The sequence below is a fragment of the Temnothorax curvispinosus genome, unplaced genomic scaffold, assembly GCF_003070985.1.
Source record: "Temnothorax curvispinosus isolate PA1 unplaced genomic scaffold, ASM307098v1 QBEX01010116.1, whole genome shotgun sequence".
Lineage (NCBI taxonomy): Eukaryota > Metazoa > Arthropoda > Insecta > Hymenoptera > Formicidae > Temnothorax > Temnothorax curvispinosus.
Window position 1 is genome coordinate 14,051 of NW_020219896.1, and position 23,174 is coordinate 37,224.

At 40.8% G+C, this 23,174-nt stretch overlaps 1 protein-coding gene across 5 annotated transcripts in view; it reads right to left on the reverse strand.

The window, feature by feature from the left end:
• LOC112459742 (arfGAP with SH3 domain, ANK repeat and PH domain-containing protein) overlaps positions 1-23,174 on the reverse strand; it is a 46,215-nt gene that overhangs the window by 5,572 nt on the left and 17,469 nt on the right. For 2 of the 5 annotated variants that reach the window (XM_025024021.1, XM_025024019.1), the window contains exons 2-15: positions 18,221-18,293; positions 10,176-10,321; positions 5,338-5,592; positions 4,463-4,548; positions 4,103-4,259; positions 3,463-3,727; positions 3,126-3,353; positions 2,436-2,658; positions 2,140-2,320; positions 1,742-2,017; positions 1,339-1,458; positions 1,027-1,237; positions 602-886; positions 353-516 (exon numbers count right to left, since the gene is read on the reverse strand). In XM_025024021.1, the coding sequence (XP_024879789.1) occupies positions 353-516; positions 602-886; positions 1,027-1,237; positions 1,339-1,458; positions 1,742-2,017; positions 2,140-2,320; positions 2,436-2,658; positions 3,126-3,353; positions 3,463-3,727; positions 4,103-4,259; positions 4,463-4,548; positions 5,338-5,592; positions 10,176-10,321; positions 18,221-18,293 (2,670 nt within the window). The remainder of the gene's footprint in view (positions 1-352; positions 517-601; positions 887-1,026; positions 1,238-1,338; positions 1,459-1,741; positions 2,018-2,139; positions 2,321-2,435; positions 2,659-3,125; positions 3,354-3,462; positions 3,728-4,102; positions 4,260-4,462; positions 4,549-5,337; positions 5,593-10,175; positions 10,322-18,220; positions 18,294-23,174) is intronic. The other 3 variants (XM_025024020.1, XM_025024022.1, XM_025024023.1) reach the window with 3 other exon arrangements.

A 23,174-nucleotide genomic window follows, 5' to 3' on the forward strand; every position in this document is an offset into this window, starting at 1 on the left:
TCAAAATACATTTGCTACCGTCTTGCATTTACTGAAGCAACATGATTCACTTGAAATATATACACATTATAATTTTATATAAATAAGACTCAATATGTAAAGCACTCGCTTAATTCGAATCTCCTTTCAGATCATATAGAATTTACATTTTAGATAACTCTTTTTAAGAATCCTAAACAAATTTCTATCCAAAGCTTTAAAATCCTCAAAGTAAGACACTTATGAATATAGAAAGATAACGATATTTTTAACACGAAAAGTATTTATTTCTCGAGATAAACACAATATCCTGCCCAATCCCTGCGAAATCTCTAAATTCCTATTGAGGTAATTGTTAGCTTAAATGGCTTACCTTTCGCGGCGGCGGAATAGGATTGCCCAGACCATGATCCGAACACATAGAACTCAGGGACTCGCTGCTACGTCCGTTGCTTAGCCTAGTTGTGACACTGGATGGCGCCGGAGGCGGTGGATTTCGCGGTCTCTGCAGCGTCGAACTGTTCCCTTTGTCCATACCTGTATGCAGAAAAAGAGAGATAAGTATCGATATGATAATTAGAATGTCAGAGCTTCTCCTGTGAGATTTATTTATCGAATGTACCGTATCCGGTCGACGAGTCGCCGCTCGGTGATCTCTTATGATGTTGGCTATTTAGTGTATTCAACGTATGCGGTAGAGTGTGTAAAGTGTGGCCGGCTAAAATCGGCTCGCTGGTCGTACGACTGTGCGTCGACGTAGCCAACGAAGGTAGCGTACCGTAGTGCGACGACGGCAGGACAACGCCGCTCGCAACAGAGTTTCCAGCGGGCGGCGGGGGCGGCGCAACCCGCTTCTTCAGCGAGCCGTGGATGTTCACTGAAATGTCCGGCGCCATGGGAGTGGGCACTGCGCCAATGGATTCGCATAATCAAGATATCAGGCAGTAAAAAATGTAAAAAGATTACGGAAAATCAGTTATTTAAATCAGCATACTTGGCAGATCCATCGCGCAACGTGAAAAGTATAAGAGTACAAATCCAGCTTACCAGCTACGGGTTTCCTCGCTTGCGGCGGTGGCGGCGGAGGCATTTGCTGACGGTTCGTCGAGGCGCTCGGAGAGGATCCGCTCTGTAAGCTGTCACAGGTGCTGCTCCGACTGCGTAATGTCACCGGCGAATCACCCGATCCCGTACCGCCACCTCCGGCATATGACGGTGGTCTACTACGTGACTTTTTCTCAGGCGTTAGACATCCATTCTAGAAGAGAAAATGCATATTTGTGAGTATGAATGTAGGTGGTTACATGTAGATGTAAATTTTAGGAGTATCGCGATGCACGTTTATGTTAATACACTTACCCTGTCTTCTATTATCGTTTCGTCATCGGAGAAGTCCGTGGAACCCTCATCGTGAGAAAGATTCCAGTCAATATTGACGTTATCAAACAAAGTTTTTTGCCTCTGGAGAGCGTGACTGAGCTGAAAATTATTCGTTGACTTTTTTATACGATTCTTTAAAGCATAAGGAATTGTTTTACACAATGTATGTCTTGATTGAACAAAGATTACAGTAAATTATAAGAAAATTTACTTTATTATTAAATTTTTATTATTATATTCTTTAAATTACAAGGAAAATTAATTCTGAATGATAAAGTTAAATAATAATGAAAAATATGTGTTTATTAGAAAAATCATACGAAGGAAAGAAGATAGGAAAAAATAACAAGAAATATATACAAGATACGATTTGTTGAATTACCAGTTCTTTGCATGTGTGGTGTCCTACTTCCTGTGCGATGTCCAGCGGTGTCTTATCCTGCTTGTTTCGCAGGGAGGGATCCGCGCCAGCTCTTAGAAGCAGCTTCATCGCTTCCGCTCTGTCGTGTCGCGCGGAAAGATGTAACGCCGTTTCACCATCGATAGTCGCCCTGTCGATACCGCCGCTCGGCATATTTTGCACCAGAAAGTCCACGATGTGCAGACTGCTACCCATTTCGCGCAGAATGGCCAAGTGTAACGCTGTTTCGCCTACATCCTGAAATAGATATTGGTTTCTTGGAATTTGTTTCTCATTAACGTAATTGTGAGAAAGCATTTCTCTCAATTATCTCCTTAGATATGAGAAAGAGCTCTATAAAGGCAGTTACAATGGCTTACCGATGTCGGTAATGGCGCAGCCAAATCCACGTTCTCGGCGTAAACTTGCAGAAGTTGCTGCAGGTCGCGATTATTAACGGCGTGCTCCAAATCGGAAAGTAGATCGCGCTCGTCCGCGCACGTGTTCATCACGTATCTCTTGTCCACGTATTTGGCGCGTATAAACTCGTATCTCTCTTCCCTAAATACCAGAAAATAAATGTGAAAACGCCGAGCAAAGTGAAAGTACGAATGCTTGGTAAAATGTCGAGTGCGAGCATGCGAATGAATTGTTAGAAAACTGCAAATACGCTTACATTGTCGACGTCGGCGACGGCTTGAGATTGTGACGTAACGTTGCCTCCATCACCTCGTTGAACGCCTGATTCGTCATGTGCCGCGCGAGCAACAGCTGAGCGGTGCCGACGTTATCCAGCGTCAGGGACTGTATCCGCGATATGTGCACGCCCAAGTCTCGGTGGATGCCGCTGCACTCTATGCATACTATTATGCCGAAGTTCGTCGACAGCCACGTGGCGTCTGAAAAGGAGACACAATTGTCGTTTGATAACAGAACGCTCCCGCGGGAAGTGGAGCGCGAGTTGCCGTTTCGTTCGGCTTTGTCACGCGGTACCGTCTACGACAATGCCCGGCCAGCGAACCGACGGGCATTCACATTACTTGACGACATAAACGTGTTTTCGGTGGCCTCTCAAAAACCTTCGGTCTATATTAATTTAATTTAACAGACTTTATTAATTTAATAAAAGATAAATTATCGTATGTTGCTATGTAACGTTAAATAACTGCCTGCCTAATAATAAGGAATTACCATTATAAAAAGATTTGGTAGAAATTAATATAAATAAATCGATTCTCTATCTCATAATATGTTAATTTTACGGAGAAATCGTTTTAGCATGCTCCAAGTGTAACGGACGGACTTGGCACGCGTCGGAGAAAGGCCGGCCGGCCGGCCACTAAATGATCCACGATATTCATGTTACCGTTCTGCGAGGAGCAATCACAGCACTGATCGTTTCCGGGTAATCGCATAACGCATCGTATAACAGCCTGCTGCAGCTCTACGAGGCTAGGATTGCCGCTGCCGGCCTCCGCCTTGCCGCTCGCATCGAACGCCCGCAACAGGGCGCGTTCCTTGCAATTCACGAGAACCGACATCCACGCGCGCTGGTCCGCCTCATCCTCCGCTTGAAAGTGGTACGTCCTATTGTCTGGAATCGAAACAATGACAGTATTACGCGGCGTCCGTTCATTGTGAAGAGAGACACGACGGACGGGCGTCTCTTGGAAGCTCGCTCGTATATCAAGCGTAACACTTACAGCTTATGAGATCGAAGCCTCGCTTGTCGTCCGGTACTAACTTAATCTGGCAGGTCAATAGGTTCACCCTGGTGGGCGGCTTGTTCTCGTCCGCGTGGCAGATATCAAGGTAGCCCTCCGCCTGCACGGCGCATCGCCTCTTCTGCCAGACTCGCCTCATCTTGCCCTCGCTCTTCTTCAGCAGGTGGCCGGAGCGCGTGACGCCGTGTTGTTTGTCGCCCTGCAGCTGGTGCAGCGAGTAACCCGCGTTCGCGTTCGCGTTCAGCTGCGACCGCATAAGATTTATAGCTTAAGATTTATGTACGATGCTGCTTACAATTTATGTGCAATATGAAGTGCAATATAAAGCGCGATAATGGGATGACTAAATAATAATCCAAAACTTTGCAAAAATCTTGAGTACAAGGCAGCTAAATCTAAGATAAAAATATTAGCAAAGTTTTAATTTTAGTAATTAATTTTATATTAAATAAGCCAATATGAATAAGATGACGTTTGAAGAAAAACGCGGTTGTGTACAGTTTAATATCAAACGAAAATGAAAAAAAGCAACGGTATCAATTAAAGACTATTAAATCTCTCATCGCACTTTCTATGACGAATTGACCTTGTAAAAAAATCTAACTTTCGACAGTTTTACCTCTTTGTCACATCCGGAGCTTCTAAGAAGGCTCCTAAGTTCCGTTAGTCGTCTCCGTTCCTCATCCTGCGTCTGTCTGATTTTTTGCAGCTTCACGCTCAGGTCGGCCACGTACGAGCCGAAGTGCTCAATGGTCTTCAAGCCGTCCTGAAAGTAACTAAATTCCCGAGAACGTAAGAACGTTAGAAAATCGAATTGGCCGTTCTTCGATCGTTCTTCAGTTCCCATTATGCTCCATATAAATTGAAAAAAAGCTTTAGAGATAAATATTTACTATGATAACTTGAAGAACAATTTGATATCGTCGTGAATCCGCGACACGAATAACATTAATGAAAGGATTAACTGCGTTATACTTACTTTGTTTGCGCGTGATAATATTCGACTAGATGCTGCAACAGTTCGATACCCTTCTTCGTTTTGATCTCGTTCACTTTAATCAGATACTGTAAGCAAACATATACAGTAATGATCAGGCACTTCTGCGTCTCTACCCTCGTTCTGCTCAAATATATTTTTATCGAGCGTATCATAAAAGCGATCTGCAAATACGAGGTGTGCGAGAACCATTGCCACTCCTTTAATCTATAGATCGTCCTAAGAAGTTTGATTAGGATCCACCCATTTTTAGCGAGTAAATTTTAGCATTGAGCACTCTGGTAACTAGGTCTCAAATTACAGTCCTCAATTTCACGTAGTAATTTTATTGAAATATTTATGATTTAGTGCACCGAAAGAGGTTTTTTACTTTTAATCGCGCATAAATGATTCTATGAATTATTTTATTTGAGAGAGAGAAAGAGAGAAAATAGAGTTAAATTAATTTATATTTTGTTAAATAAAATTATTATATACTTATTATACTTTATTAAATTAATTCAATTTCATATTTGCCATGTTATACATGTATTATTTATATTAAATTCGTTATAGTATTTCAACTACATAACTACATCTAAAATAGAATGTAGTTCTCAGACACCTTGTACCGATTAGTCGAATGCAAAATGTAAACCGCGAAAAGTCGAAAAGAGTAGACTGGAATGTAAAATGTAAATGAAGTTCTCGAGTTAGAAAGGTATACACTTTTCAGCTGACGCACGATACGGTATCTAAACGACCGGATATCGATGCATGCGCATCGATAACGCATACATCGCTAGCGTCCATACGTCTCTCTCGTTGGCGTGATGTTACACCGTTTATACTTCATAGCACGGATCTACATCACCTACCTCGCACATTTGCAACTGAAACAACCGTCTCTCCTTCTCCATCTCGTCTGCGATCTCGGCGGGCGTGACCTCCGTACGAATCAGACCGGCCTCCTTCGCGTGCTGCTTCTTCTCCTTTTCGATTTTTGCGTATTTAGCTTCATAGTCCTTCCAGGCTTTCTCGAAGGGCCTCTTCAGGTCCCCCTTCACGCCCCTCAGATCGCCCTTCAGCACCGAATCCAACGGAAACATCACGATGTTGTTGATGTTTTGCATCTGTGAAATCATAAAATCAATAGTTAATAAATATTTTATTTCATTAATTTAAGTAACACGTTAAAAGACTTGCTAAACTTCGAAGTTACGAAAAACTTAGAATATACGTTTTAGAAAGAAATGAAGAAAAACATAAAAAAGTTACATTTTCCTAAATAAATTTATTAGTCAAGATATATAAATAAAAAAAAACATTTATCTAAGTATTTAAGTACATTAATGCACTTAATGAATTATATATATTTTTGCAACAATAAATAATCAGAAGGTATTAAGTTTTGTTGTGCCGCACAGCATCCGCGGTGGCCGACTACGGCCAATATTCCGATAAAAATACCGATGGCGCACATGCTACGGTATCTATTAGATACAGACGTGAAAATATTAGCTTTCCTTATCTCCGCGGAACGGCACGAGCTATTTCAGATTGACCGGAGCGCAATATTTTATCTATTTATCGGAATAACCGGTCTGACAGGGACTCGAATGGAAAAATAGCGATGAAAAATGCGAGTCTTCGGGATTCCGTAGCCAGGGATCCACCGACCGGGCTCTATCCGACCGGTAAATAGTGAATCACCGTCGATTCGCGTCAGCACTTGGCTTAGCCCGTCCGCGTCGATCGCCTCGCTCGCCCTGAATAGAACGCGGCTTCCTCTCGGAGCCGGAGCCTGGCGCGCTCTCTCTCTCACTCTCTCTCTCTCGAGGGCGATCCCTCGGACGCTTCACGACTCCCGGCTCTCGTGGAAACTCGGCTGGAAAGCGCTCAAACGCGCCGCATAATGGGCCTGCGAGGGCAATGTGCAACCAACTCGTATAAAGGCGACACTTTTCCTCGCGAACGAAAACCGTGAATGAAAATGGCAACCTACACTTTGTTTATTTACGCCAAGTTATCCGGAATATGATAACAGAATCTCATTTAATTAATCGTTCCCTATCGAATCACTTCTGATCTTCTTAGCGGAGATTTATATTACCAGGTCACGCGAAGTAATAACGATCGATTTTAATTAATGTTTAATTACGTAAATTTATTAATGTTTGATTAACGCTTAATTATATAATTTTGTCCGATGCAAATTAAATGTTATTATTGTTATTATCAATTTAAAAAATATAAATATTAATTTTTACATTTTGATTTTTGTTCTTGAGAATGGAAGTATTGCAATAATTTTCGCAAATAACAGACACAATAAATAATCTGTAAATTCTATTTTGCTTTTTTTTCTGTAGAAAATTTTTCGAGCGATTCAAGTTATTTCTCCATGAACGTCAAGCTCTTGACATTAAGATAACATTTCATACATTCTACGAAATTATCTTCTACGAACGATAAAGAAAAATTATTGCCGAGCCCAATTACGGTTAATCGATCGGATATGCTAATCTCGAGTTCGATTTGGATATGATCGAGTGTAATCTTAGGTTCGAGCGCCAGGATATTGCTTCCGGCTCTCGTCGGAATGTATTGCGCGATTTGAACCGAAACCAATATCGGATGCAGATACATTTTAACCGATTGCACGTGTGACGTCGCGTCGTCGTAAACGATCGGACGTAATGGCCGGGATCGGGAAAAACGGTCGCGACGGCTAAAAGAATTAATAAAAAATCGCGCTTAAACGCCGGAATTTAGATTTGATCCGCGAACGTGTCCCCGATACGTCGGGAGTCACGACGGAGAGTCGCGCTGAAAATCGCGACCGCGGCGAGTGTGCGCGACGCAATGTTTAAAAGTCCCTGATAAATATAAATTCGCGCGTTCGTTCGTGCGTGATAGAATCTAGGAGAGCCTCCTGGCCGCTCGCTCTCGTGGCTTATAACGTTCGTGCACGCTTCAGTAAACGTAATTATCCCGCCGCCGTGAGACGTCCCGATTTGTGCCGCGCAGGCTAATCGCATAGCGCCGATGAGCTTAGGAAACCGTCGGAACACGGGCAGAACCAGTTTGAATTTACCACTAAATCCACGCCCGGACGATTAACATCCTCTCCTGCCTTTCTTACTTTTAGTCGATTTATTGGCGCACTGGGAGGATACTTTACAGGGACATCCGCACATTCATTTGCGCCTCTACTCTCTTGATATCAATTCTTTAGAGTTCGATAAGTCATCGAGACGACGATCCTAATTAATGTGTTATAAACCGAGCTCTTTGTGTATCAAATCCGTATCTTATTACTCTCTGGAACGAAATCAGTGTGTTACGAAAAACGGTATAGCGGCAGTTATGGCACCGCACATTCAGTAAGATCTCTCTAAAATTAATCAATTAATAAGAGACAATTTCAATCAGCGATTTTGCTGAAAACAGTGGCTCTAAATAACGAACTTGAGCATAACAAAGTATAATATATGACCCTAAATTTGAATAATTGAATATGAGTTTTATATTACGCAAAGTCCTCTCCCAAGAAATAAACAATCAAAAATATAGAAAGAGCTACATCTTGCAGATACGTGAGATTATCGTTGATTTTGCGGTGGCATTTTACTTCTCCTGGCTACAGTGAGATATAAGATAAAAGAGCACAGTGAAAATTCGCATTGAAAATAAGTGAAATACTCATCTTCAGTGAAATCTGTGTTGCTATTTTCAGCGAAATTTTCACTAGTTCGGTTTAAGAGAGTAATCAAAAGCGAAGAACGTGTTATGCTTGTCGCGGTGACATGATTTCTTCACGTGAAATTTCGTCTCTAATATACGCTTCTTCCAGATTTTTTTGCGCGAAGAAATTCTGTTAACGCGTGGACTGACTCATATATCAAGTTACTTAATTCGGCGGAGTGACGAGCAACTCCGGGCAGAATTCTCGAGAAGAGGAAGACGAGAGAAGCCACTACGGTAAAAAATTACGAGTGAGCGCCGAGGGTTTTCCTCGCTGAACACAATCATCAACCTGTAGTAATGGACGTGTAGTTGGACGTCAGAAAAATGAAAATAGACGAGCGTGGAAAGGAGACTGTTAGTATCTTTTCACGAAGTGGTGACGTAATAGATTGAGCTGTGCGAATAAAAATCACGTAATAATAATATTTCTTGTGTAATAACAATTTGTTTTATTCTTAGTTATAAAAGAGGGAGAGAGTGAAAATTTCGTGAGTTTATTCTATCTAAATAAAAAAATAACAATAAATATGTCTAAATAAAAGAAAGAGATGCGTGTTCATCTTGCTATATATGATGTATGCACGTGATAACAGTAATAGCGGTAATCTGCAGGGCGTGAAATGGTTTCTTCATGATTTGTTTCGCAGTAGTACTTGCGCGTGCTCCGCTATGCAATCTGTAAATCGGACATCTCAAGTAGCGATAAGCTCAATTTCTTCTGAAAATTCTCAAACAATTCGATCGCGTAAGACTCGAATTGCTGCGGATATTGTTCGAAACCGGAAATTCTTTAATAATATTTGAAAAGATATTCATTTCGAAATTCTTGTCGCATATTCGAAATGAGTCAATAAGGTCAATTAATCACTAATTACACGGTAGCAGTTGGGCAAATTCTGAGTCGCGAGATAAAGATTCGACAGTTAAAAATTATTCGGGCGTTGGACAAAGATTAAGCACAGAGAATCTAGAGTTTATCTTCGCATTTATCTTGTAGTCATCATTCATCGTGATCCAGGTACATAAGCGTTATATTATTCAATCGCAGTTTAAGGGCCGATTTCACAGTCTCCGATTAACTTGATCTTCCGATTAAACTCACTCTTCGTCGGGAGATTCTTTCTAAGGGAGACAGTTAGAAAGAGATGCAGAGTGAGTTTAATCGGAGGATCAAATTAATCAAAGACTGTGAAATCTGCTCTAAATGTGTCACTCGACGACGATGGAAAATTGTTCCAGTGGAACAATTCGCTCTCCTCTGGCGAGTGTTGCGAATGCCATATGTCCTCGGCTGAGGAAACGCAGTTGCCGATCCACGGCTCTTCCTCGAGAGGAGGCGCGATCGGCCATACTAATCGTGAAAGTCTCGTGCGATCGACAGCCCGCGCGGGCGCGAAATTTTATTTCGTCGCGCACGCCGGGGCACATGTTTCATATTGATCGGTTTAGAAATTCTGTTCTTGCGTGTACTAACGCGAGAAGAGCGTACTACGCCAGGCTACGTAGGTCGTTGCCGTCGGTGACGATGGACCGTGAAGAGATTTTTCCAATAACGCGTGCACGCGCGCATCGAGGACGCGCTTACGGTCGCCGTTTTAATACATCCGCGTCGATGAATTGTAAAAGTTGAGACACATCGGATGAAGGTGTCATCAGCTTGCTATTTTAAAAAATTTATCATCGGATATATTTGCTCCAACACGTGGAAGTTTTTCATATATTTTATTACGCCAACGACGCGATTATTTATCCTTTCGACACCTTTCTTTCTGTCTTAGCAAAGTCTTTCTTAATTTACCCTAATTAAATACCAGAATTTATTCGCCGTCACGTAAAATACATGGTTAAAAGCGACAAGAAGCGGAATATTCCGTGCGGCGCGAGGAATCAATAGGAATGAATGCACGGAATATTCCGTGATCTGCATACTTTGACACAAATTTTACTTGTAGGGTTTGGCACGTACCAGGGTCTTCATGAGGGCGCTCAATTCCTTCGTGACCACCGCGAATTTGAGAAACGCCGCGCCTATGTCCGGCTCCTGTTCCTTCAGTGCGGCGTCGCCGAGTCTCTCCAACGCCCTTCCTAAGTAGACCTCGTTGTCCACGTGAGCTGCGAAAAGAAAAACGCAAACGCCGTTGATTTAAATAGAATATATAATGTTCGAATATCGCGAATAAATTCCTTTCTTAATCGCGTTTACTTTTTGAAAATTGGTGTTTTAAAGATTCACGTTTATCTTATAGCAAAATAGTAGAGAATAAAACATAACAGATATACGCAAACCTATCCTAAAATTTTGCAAATTTAAAAGATCGTGAACGTTTCCCCGCATTTCTGCGAGACGGACAAATTTCTCTTCACGCATAACTATATCACATAATGTATTAAAGCGCGCGGCGCTCTTCTCCACTCGAGAATCGTGCGGCTCATAAATTTTCTAAGCGGGCATCACGCTGAATATTAATTCAGCGGCAAACATTCGTACGAGCGGCTACCATTAAGCTGCCACGCTGTTAGACTATTAAACGCCCGCAATCGCAATTAATTCCTTGGCCAGACCGCACTTTTTCCCCGCAGCAACATATCCTGCGGAGTATCCCGCGCTGCGCATCTCCGCGAAGCAGCAGCCGACTGCGGGAGAAATGACGACAGAGAGGAAAAGGAGAGAGAAAGAGGGACGAGTAATTTAACCCTTTCCGACTGTAAGACATTACATTCCTGCATTCCCCGCCTCGTATACGCCTCGAATTACGAAGCGCACAGCCTTGGCAAGGCTAACGCCACACGCTAACGTGGAATGCATTCTCTATGTACGATAAACGCCGCGATCTCTCGTTTTGCGCTCCGCGAGACATCGAGGCGGCTCCTCTTTCTTCCCCTTATCTCCTTCCTCTCTTCCGGCTTCCCGCGAATCTCCCGCGGCTGCAATCTCGAAGCGCGGAGAGAGAAACTCACTTTCCAATATATATTCCAATAATCCTCTCTCTCTCTCTCACTCTTTCTCTTTCGCTCTGCTTCTTTTTCACCGACTGTGCGCGCTCTTCTTATTGTCTTTCCTCTTCCAGCTTCCTGCAAAGTTTCTCGACCGATATCGGCTCTCGCATGTAAGTACACGACCAAGAGCATGGAATCTCGCTCGACCGCGAGACCAAGTGAAATAAAATAAAAACGTTTCGCGTCCGGTTCAAAAGAGAATGGCTTCCGTTTTTTTTTCTTCAGCGGGGATAACGTTTACTTTTTTAATGGAGACTCGCGCGCTTACGAGTTTTAACACTCTACAGGTTTGCAATAAAATATTTTCTCACCTTTACTTTTATAAATTAAACTCACATAATAGTTTTTCCATTTCTAACGCAGGACGTATAAAATAATTTTTTTTTTTTTTTAAGAATTCTATAAAAGTTCTCTGGTTACCTATATTTTATCAATTACGATCTTGTATGTATCTGCAATAATAAGAACAATGCCATAGCAATCGTTTTCAAAGTCGTCAAAATCCTTTGTTCCGCTCGTGTCTCGATGCTTCGATTTCCCTTCCAACTTGTTCCAAAACTTTCTTCCATTCAATATCCGACCGCGCTCTTTCCCCATTGGAGGAGACTGCAATCTGATTGACTCTGAGCAACGTCGAAATAAAGCGTTTATCGCTCGACCGAAGGGACTGCATCCTTCCTCCCGGGAGAAATTTCATTAGTCGAGAGAAACTTCTCGACAGGATGCACCAAAGGACGGGGGCGGGGGGAAGGAGAGAATAAAAGGTATTGTCCTTGTGTCGCGAAGTGGTGTTCAATTCATCGGCTGCGATGCGACGTGTATAATCGTGACCCATCCAGCAAAGTGGATGAACCGGCGAGAACTCATCAATCGCCTCTAGTTGATGAAACTTTCAATTACATTACATGGTAAAAAAGCGTCCCTTTCATGGAAAATGCGACAACAACGAAAGCGCTATATTGGCGCCTGTTTTAAAATCCAGCGCGAAACACGTACGTAGTTTACGGGCGCAACCGATAGATAGACTAGATGGTCATTAGACTGGCGAGTAAAACGGAGCCTGTCCAACGGAAGGGAAACTAAAAGCCCTCGTTGGAGGCCAAATGCCGGTAGTATATCGCGTCATTACGATTCTATAAATCAAACTTCCGATTGCGCATTCCGACGTTTCTCAGTCCTCGCGGCATAAACGACTTCCGCTCGAATCCGTTCGCCTTCTGTACCTTCTTTTCAGAGCGCACGGAGAGGAGTGTCCTATTCGAGGGAATTTATCAGAAGGGACCACACCGTGCGGACCTCTGGCGCCCGTTAACGTTTCCTCCATTCTTGTCTCCCCCGCGAAATTTATCGGCCCTCGCGCCCCATTACTCTCCGCGTCGTCGTCGTCGTCGTCCCCGCTCGTCGCCGGGAAATTACGCGGAAACCACGTGGGAGGGCCGCGGCCTAACGGCACCGTAGCTTTTCACGGCTCCGGAAATGCTAATGTATTGCCCCTGAATATTTCAATCGCGTCGTACGAGCGCGGTATTACTGCTCCAGCCACGGATACATCTCTGAAATTGCATCTTTCATGAGCGCGCATCAGCTCTAGGAGATAAACGAGCGGGTGTAAAATCGTACGTTGCGACTTCTACATACATTCGCCAAGAACAATTTTTCATCGAAAGAGATATTTATGAGCAGTGCGCTTTTCTAATCACACAGTCCGATTCAAACGAATAATTATATAATAATATAATATAATTAACATATACTTAATATATATATAAGTATATACATATTTCGTCGGGCCAAATTTTTTTTTAACCGTACCTGCAGAACGATTGAATACCCACGTTCCCGTCTGTTGTGTCGGCGAAGCGCTTCCGGTCGAAAGAGAGAATATCGGGGTGCACGAGTGCTCCCGCGGGCCCATTGTCTCCAAGGGACAACACGCGCGTCACGGCATACGATTCGCGCCCGGGGTACTCGGAGCGATACATCCTGTCTATCGTCAGGTAGCGGGCGGAGACGGGAGAAAGAAACAGAGAAAGAGAAAGGATGGGTAACGGGCAGGAAAAAACCGGGGGCGGAGAGGCGAAATCGGACATGCCGAAACGATATCGGGAGAAAAGTTGATCCATTGTGGTCCGACGCGGAAATAATGCTGACCAGTCTGATACGGATGGAGTCGCGATTTCCAGGGGTCGATTGACGAGTGAAAAATGGCCCGAGAGATCGTCCGAACTCGTAAAAAAATACAACGCACCGCGGGCAAACAAACGCGGGCGTTTAATAATACATCGCGTTTCGATTGCGCGTGACAGCGATTCGTTGTTCTGCGATTATTATTCCTGGAAAGTGGTGTGAGTGACGTTTTCGATGTTTTCGTTAATTTCTGTGAAAATACTCGCTAGGTGATTTATTTCCTTCACTGAATGGAAGCTTTTATTTTTGCCGGCATTATTATTTTTAGACAATTAGATTTTTTGTCACTGCTATTGACGTTTGTGTAAATAGGATAATATCACAAATTTAGTACTTGTAGTCTAATAATAGAAAAGATATCAAGATAACGATGTAACGACACAGATAAATAATTATAGCTTGAAAAAATTATATTACACTATATTGTATAATAGTAATTAAAGATAAGTAGTAAAATCATGTACTCATTTAAAAAAATTTGAAATTACGCTAAATCATACATATAGGAACACAAAAGAGTAAACATTCATCACTTATTCATTGCTGCACTTAGTTTATTATTTTCTTTCACGTTGATTGCAAGTGTTGTTACGCGATATTTTGCGATTTATTTTTAGAGAACCGTAATAACGGTCTTAATAGAGATAAGCAACGTGATATGAGGTAGATAAGATGACAATTAGCGTAAAGGAGATTTCCCGTGATTACAAGCTAATGAAGCATAACGGCGAAGATGAGAACCTTAGTAACGTGAGCGATGAAGAGGTTGCGGTAAGGAAAGGGTTACGCTGAGCACAAAGATAAACGAGCAAAATCAGTAAAGCGAGTGACCTGAAGGTGGACCTGAAGAGATAACAAGGAATTTTGAACGAAATGTTTAATTTAAGATTAAATTAGCCGTTAGATTTTATGAAGCCTCTTGTAAATTAAAATTCGATATTATTGGTATTAGGTACTCCATAAACTCTATATTGCATGGAAAAGTTATGCATTTTGCATCTATGTGAACACCTAGCCTCCCATTATTGAAAAGTTCGGATGTATATGATATAATTAAGTGCTAATTTATTACTAATTTATTGTTCTACCACCAAATTTATTGCTCTTACTCATTCGCAGGAAATTAATATCAAAATCGATGTTGACTTCATTGTTACACTAGCACACTTCCACTTCCGAAAAACACGGTACATCAGAATATCGTAAACAAAAACTGATGTATCAAAATTTTTTGCTAATTTTTTGCTCTAAAATACTGCAAAGAGACATCGCAAATTTTGAATAATTATGGATGTGTTAATTACCGTAACCATGTAAGGACAAAGCAATCAAAAATAAATAATTAATCATACTTATAAGTTGAATACTAAACTATTTCTCGAATAATATTATTTTAAATGTTCGCAAAATATCTTGCTTTGAAATTTATTGCTCGCAAAACAAGTTTAAAAATTATCGAAAACACACAGAGCTACAAGAGTAAAATATATTAAACAAATTAGTTGTACCGGTTTTGGTATTAAAATGTTTCTAGAATTTATTGTTCTTAAAATAGCCTGGTCCCGTGCTCACAAATAGATTTTTAAGACAATCAATAATTTTTTTACAGGGTTTCACAGAAACAATGACAAACTACAAAAATTACGAAGTATAAGGGTTAAATTCCTGAATTAAAAACTTCGTATGCATATCATTGTTCTCAATTAGCAATATAATATCGTGTCGTAATAACGTTACATTATGTGAAATATACAGCTAATCTTAGATTATTGATAAATGAGGACTTTTTAAATATCAACCAATCACATCAAATAAATAGATGTAACAATTATCATATTTATATAAAATATTTTGATAAAATATTGTAGATGCGTGTCGTGTCACAGCTCACAATTAGAGGAGTATGACCAGAAATAAAAGCTCTCTCATCAAAAGACAGTTTTATAATACTAGGCTCCCACGAGGTGTCTTCTCATTACGCGATATATAATTACAGGCCAACTCCCGACAATTATACAGCAGTATCCTACCACGTGGCAGTGAGATCCTCAGTGACGTTTCGCGACCTGAGGAAGCAATTTCGCGCGACTACCTGCTCGTTGCGTCACGAAAGATCCGTAACTCAAAGTCCAATTCAGAAAGAACAACATCTCTGGCATGTTTGCTCAGGCTTGCCTCGCGCTAAGATAATATTTGCGAACGGGCGGTCTTGAATGAGCGCCTCGCTGCAATCTAGGTACGGGCAGTCGCTGCGAGATGATCCGCAGAAATACAATGTAAATTCGCGGTAGAACTTCTTAAAGCGATTTCGAGGACGGAGACTCACGCGAGAGTTCGCTTCGAGAACAGAATACTATATAGATATAACGGAAGACGCCTCGCTATGGAAAGCGAGAAGGAGCGGCCTCTGAGCACGCAACTTTCGCGGAATAATGCGAGCGTTATCGACCCGACGTGGAAAGGAAACGCCGCTTTAATCTCTCATTAGTCTCGCGGCTAACGGTGAGAACGCCGCCCGGCACGCGCTGCCGTTTTATTCCTGCTGGAAACACCCAAGTCGGTAATATCTCCGCCGACCCACCATTTTCTGTCAATGCAAACCGCATTTTCTCACTGCGGCTTAATTACCATTAATTTGCGACTCGCGAGAAATTAGGTACGACGACTTTGTTCGTAGATGTTAAGACATAAACGCGGCATATTTATGGATTTTTTAATTACTCGCACGATGTAATATCAGTTACATAATAAAATATATTATTTAGAATGTGCGTGCGACATGCGTGCTGTTTACTGCTATTCTTGTAGGAGGCTGAGGATGACGCGAGATTATACAACCTACGGCTAACCCTTTCATAACTATGAAATTTATAAATAAATACATGTATTCAACACACGCGCAGAAACTAACGCATGCACGATAAATGATAACATATACTTGGTTCAACGATAAAGTCATGTAACTTCAGCGTATACGTTTAGCGCACGCGAAGTTTTGATGCGCTTCAACATTTATTATTTGCTTCGACAAGCAGAAATGCGTTGAAAGTTCGCGCGAAAGGAACACCGCGATTTTTAACATCAACACGATGAAAATATCGATTTTGCAAACTTACTTGTTTTCCAAGTTTTATCAGGAAATATAAATATTCTAAATATAAATATTCCACGACGATATTTTATATATACGTCCACGATACGCGTGTATCGTGCATATGAATAAATGAGGCAGTTTAATAACTATGTTCTTATATATGTCTTCGCGAGCCGTTACGGCTCGCGATATATCGACGTTGACAATGACGCGTTATTGATCGCCCGCTCGAGGAGTGCGGGCGCGAACAATATAACGGCGGTCGTAAAGATGCCGATCGCAGATTCCAGAACGCGAGACATTCGGTATATGAACCCCCCCAGCAGACTCTCTCGCAGGATGGCCTGGTCGAGGAAACAAAGGGGGCGCCGGAGAAATCGATCTGTCTGCCCGATGGAGAAGTGGCGGAAAGCCGGCGGCGAGCCCGACCCGTAAAAGTCAGCGCACACCAGCTCAGGGTTTCTCAGTCCGAGTCTATAGACCTTTAGGATGTTGAACCCGACGCGACTTGCCCATTCGAGTGCAATAAAAATCCGGACCGACGCGGACGTCCGTAAAATTAGAGCACGTAGCATTACGTTCGCCGTAGGATGATCCGGAAAGAACGTACGCGGGGCAAGTAAACGTCCCGTTTCTCTTGAGACGCCACGCGTTTCCCATGTATGTACTCCCATCATTTCATAAACCCAAAGTCCTTTGAAACTCTATCTCTCTATTTTTTTTATTAATTGTTTAATTTTTATAAACTGCAATGTAGGTTCAATAAAATCAAATGTTGAGATTTTTAAATAATATAGAAAAGTTTGGAGGTTCTTACGTATTTTTATAATAGAACGCTCTTCTCGCTCAGGTTTTGATTTTATGCCGCAATCATATCTCTCTCGATCAAATATTAAATACTCTTAGTAATGTTGTACATGCAAAAAAAGATAAAGAGGAGTACTATCAACTATTGATTTTTATCGCCACTTGTAGTAGCCGTGCTGACATGTTTAATATAACATTCGACCACCATTATCAGTATTTATACGTTATTCAATACGCATGAGTCTAGCTCTAGCGTCCCAGGATGATAATTCAAATGCAGTCACGATCTATATACAGTAGGGTTTTGCCCTCGGGCTGAGTCATCAGAGTAATCAAAGCTAACAATGCATACTCAAAGATCTTTTATGGGATGTTTAAATGGAGCAGCTATTTCCATAAAATTTTCATAAAACAAATAAAATTAAGAAAGATCGATAGAATCTTTAACCCTCAATTAGCACACATGTGCTAAGTCGCACCACTTTTTTTTCGTTCAGCACTTTATATATTTCAATTTTTCATATAAAAATCCTTTCTTTTTCGTAAAATAAAGTGCACTACTCGATTGCCAGGGAAATTTTACATAAATTTTTATTAAAAATGACTGAGATACGACAGTTAAAAGTCAAAATCTCAAATCGCACTAGTGTGGCATTTGAGGTGGCCCAACCGAGGTGTGCTAATTGAGGGTTAAATTGTAAAAAAGATCAGATTTGATCGAAAAATTTGTCCTTAAAATTTAACTCGAGTTATGTGTGTCGCATGAGATATAATTTTACTTATTTCATTTTTATTCGTTACCAACGACAGTTCGTTTTACGTTCTGTGGCGCGAGTCAATTTCGTCATTTAAGAGATAACTGACTGTTATTCGCGCAATCGTAAAACCAAGTCGCAAGTATAACGAAAATTTACGATGACACTCACCGTTTCCGGAGTTGTGGATGGCCTTGATAGCCTTCTTGAGCTTCGTGAGACCATCCCTATCGAAGTCCAACGTCTGAAAGAAGAAAATAATGATAATACGGTGAAATATTACGCGAGCTAGTAAAATGATTATTTCTTAAAGTCCACAAAATTTTGTGTGTCAGACTGTTTTGCATTTAAATAAGCGTTTATAAACGTGGTGGTACCGTGCGAGCGACATAAATGTAAAATATTCAACGATCTCTCTTCCGATAACAAAAACACACTTTGAACATCTAACATTTAGTTATTTTATTTTATTTATAATTTGTGTGAATATTCTGGAAATATTATAAAATTGCAAATGACGTTCAAACTTCGTTCTTTCGTTTAGTATGCAAAAATTATAGTTTTTGTCGATGCGCTTTAAAAAAAGATTGTAACATAATTAAAAAATATTCAATTTGAAATAATCCTTAATAAATAATTAGTAAAAATATCGTAGAATCAACATCAATATCGTAAAACACGAAATCAAATCAAGAAATTTTAGTCATGGACATTATAAATATTTAAATTACAAAGCAAATTAATCAAAATTTAATTATATAACAATCTCTTCTTCGTCAAATTTCAATTATGCGAGAAATTATGTCAATAATGTCATTTTTCAAACATCTTTCAAACGTGAATTTTTTCGTAGAACTCCAAAAAAAATGATTCTATATGCATTTGAATTTCACGCGATGTGCGCTCTGCGGGAGTCATAAATCCGGATGTGTCTTTCACCCAAATCCGTCACGGATTCGTGAATCCGGACATCCGGTTAGCTTTAAATCCCCCCCGCTCTCCACACGTGCTTTTAACCGCTCTATCAGCTTTGCTAATAGAGGAGGGAATAAAGATACAAGTAAAAGTTATGCTCGTAAGATGATTACCGCAGCCGTAATTTTATCACGTATATACTTAACGCTAAAATGAGGTTCTAAAGCGACGCGTTTGCCCGGAAGTGCCATCGTTCGTTCATTTGCTTCGTGTGACAGCGAGAAGGTGCTGACGATATATTTAACATTTTATCTCAGCTGCGATGTTGTGAATCACACCTGCCTCGCATTCACGTGTGGTGCATCATTCGTCGGGTTGCATCTTTTGTGGGTCAAATTGGCGCTCACGGTCGCGTCGCACTTTATTTCAGGGTGGGAAAAAAATAGAAGCAAGGTGAAGCGTGCGAAGTATAGACGTTAAAAATAAGAAATTCGACACAGCGATCAAATAATCTCTTTCACGCAGTTTTTTTTTCCATAAGTTGGCAGACGCATTCTTTACAAGAGACACAAAATAAATCACACAGGACTATTTAATAAACAAAATATAAAAGATATTGATGTCGATCAATTAATCGAGTACAAAACCCGGATGGAGAAAAACTATAATATAATTTTAAAAGTATATAAGAAAACATCGTACACATTTATTATTAACCGTTCCAAACATCGGTTATCTCTCTAGTGCAACCAGCGCAAATAAATTGTGTGCAAGCAGAAAGCAAAAGAACGAAAGAAAAGAAAAGAGGACGATATGGAATCTGTAGGAGGAGATGAAGGAAAAGAGCGAAGGAGGAAAAGGATTGAGCCGCGCGATGATCGAGGGCGTCTGGACGCGCTGGGAATTCACGCGGCGTAAAAACGACGGGGGATACTGTACTGAAATAACGCCGACCGACGACGACAAATATCGATAAGAGTTTAATAAGCGGGCGAGAACGCGCGCGTGATTAACGCACGATACGACGCGGCGAACAAGTTCAATGCCAGACCGTATAATGAGCAGAGCGCGATCCGTGAAACGCACGAAATATTATTGACGCATTCATTTGCCGACGCAATTATATCCGAATGTGCATTATAGCGGATGGTTCTGTCTCTTTCGTGCAAATTGCTCCCGAAATACGCAGCGTCTCTCGTGTGCGCTTCTCTATTCTTAATCGTATCATTTTTTTTTATAGAAAATCCAGAATTATTAAAATAATATGAGGAATATATGTTAGCTTAAAAGTTACGAGTTTAGTTTATAAGTTTGTAGAGGATGTTAATCAGAATATTATGATATATACGCGACATTGTTCTTTACGGAAAATTGAAATAATTTTTTTAAAAACTAACTTCAAAACTCGCACTTCAGATACGCGAGTAGCTTCTTTAACTGAGATCATGTTTAAGAACTTGTACGGATTTTTTTGCATCACGCAATATTTAATAGCTCTATTAATAATCGCTCTTTTTGTTTAATAATTTTCCACTAAATTTTTATTCGAGGAGTGCGCACGTGATGCACATCGCCGCGTCCAACGCAATTATTTTCGTGCGCACAGGCGCGATCGAAAAAAAATCCGAGCGAAGAAGAAATAGAATACGTTGCCGGTCGGCCTTGCCGGATTCTCCCCCTCGGCGGCATTCGGGCCGGGGCAGCTCATGCGATGCGTTTCGCCGTCCTTGAGGCTCTCGGAGAAGGCCGCGCGCACGAGCCCGCAGAGCAAAACGACTCTCGGCTTCGCCGAGATCGGGATTCTCGCCTCCACCACGCCCGCGACCTCTCTTCTTTCCCTCCCTTCCCGCCCCTCCCCCCTCGTCCCTTCCTGCCCCCGGAACCGGACGAGAGAACCGGGAAGATAATTGTCTGTGTATGTGCCTCTGGGATGTGGGCCTTACGTTTGCGCTGCGCACGCACTCGCACGCAAGCATATTGTCAAGGAATGCTTGTGAATGCTCTAACAAGAGTGGTTCCCATACCGAGACATTTGTTCCCAAAAATTCTGCCTAAAAAATAGAAGATTTTTATTAAAAAATAAAAGATAAAGAGAATTGCTTTTTATAATAACAACGAGAATTAATGAGACGTACAATGTAAATAATGAATTTTTATTATAAAAGTATATGTGATGATAAATTAGAAATTTCATTAATTGAGAAGGCGTTTCAGAATGTGATTCATTTAGTACAGAGACGAGACTTGATATCTCTTTAGTCGTTTGAATACCATCTCACACGTGTAATAAATAATTCACAGATGATCGAATTTTTTCATCGGAATTTCTTAACCATTGTTAAAAATGTTATGTGAAACCGATTACAGTAAAATTTCAAATAATCGAAAGAAAGGCATTGTAATGTTATAACCATAATAACAGTTAAATAATACATCTTATAAAAATGTTGTTATAATAAAACGGAGGATAGTAATATGTCAATTTATAAATAGCTAAATATAAAATGGCGAATAAACGTTTTATTTTCGAAAACTATATTGTCGAAATCGATTCGGCCTCGTGTCCGGCAAACCGAGTGCCTTCTCATGCGAATCAAAGACAGGCAGCACGCGTCTCGCCGGCCAGTAATTAGCCGCGATGGCACCCGCGTGTCTGCGTAACCTCGCATCCAGCTGTAATTGCCTCTCTCGCTAATTAATGCGCACTATGAGCACGAACGTACGCGCAAAGGTTACACCGTTGACAGAGAAGCCGGCAGCACATATAATATGGTCGTCATACTAAATGTCTCGGCAATCGATCGCTTGCGTGGCGAAGTCTTACGTGGTTGTGGTAAAAAAGTATTCCGGAAGTTGCTCGACGTGACAATGTAGTTATGTATCTTTTATTAAAAGTTCTTCATAAGTATTATTATAAATATTACATATAATATTTATAATAATAAATTTTTTAATTTTTTACTTTAATTTTTACCAAAGAAACTGTTGAAACTCCGTCTTTATTTTTTATTGCAAAGCTGTGCTTTTTTAATCACAGACTCATAAATTTTTGGCATTTTTGCTAAGGTGGACTGAGCTTTTAATTCTTGAGAAATGCTACTATAATTTGTTTTTTAAATGATTAACATTTTGACTATTTGTGGCGTATAAACTAAACTTTTGACATGTGACTCCATAAATAAAAATAACAGAAACTTATAGCAAGATCCGTTAGTCTTAGTCGAGATGTAGTCAAGTGCACGTGTATACTGATAAATTTTCAAAATCATTTATTTTTAAAACAGCCCGTACAAAAAAAATTATTCTACAGTTTAATTTTCGTTTTTAGAAATCTGTGATTAATTTTTATTAATTCTAAAATCATGAAAGAGATAGAATTATTTATATTATATCTATATTATTACGAAACTCACATTTAATATCAATAAGAGAATATCTTTCGAACGTTTTAACACAATGGGGCCTTTGAGATATCTCAGTATAATAGTTTTAAATATATATAAAAGTAAAATTCCAAATTAAATCACAACAAGAAATATTCTTTTGTCGCGACCGACATCCGTATATTTTATGGAAAATATTGAATTCCGCTTTGTTTCTATCACGAAATTGAATTAGCAGCTGTGAATAAAACCGGTCGACAATATTCATCCTGCGCGTGTGTATAACCGTCGGAGAGATTAAGGAGCAACTTCGAAACTATCCTCCGTTGCAACACAATATAAAATACGTATTGTGCAGTCGAGGACGATATTGCAAGTTTCGCAAAGTTCCAACCGGGGAAACTTTCCTTCGAGTTACACCCATAATTCTCGCGTGTGCTTCTATCTGCTTCTCTGTCGTAAGATGTGTGCCAGCAGCGCGTGCCGTACAAGCGCGTCGCGGAAAACGTTTTTCTTGTTGATCACTTGAGAACGCTCTGATGCCGGCATACCAGGCGGCTTATATTGTACATCAGGCGATAAATCGCGCGCGATCCCGCTTCGTGCGAGCCTTAGCAAAGTGCAATTAATGATCCAGGCTCTCGTTCCCTCGTTCCCATCGTGTCGCGTGCCCCACGTTCTATACCTACGTAACGTACAAGGCGTGTTCCTCTTAGTAGGTGCTAAACGGTTTTCCCGCTACTTCGCGAGAAAAGTTTCTTCGTCGTGCAGACGCAATGCGGAAATATCACGCGTAATGAAACTCGCATTTTACTTCCTATCTGAGA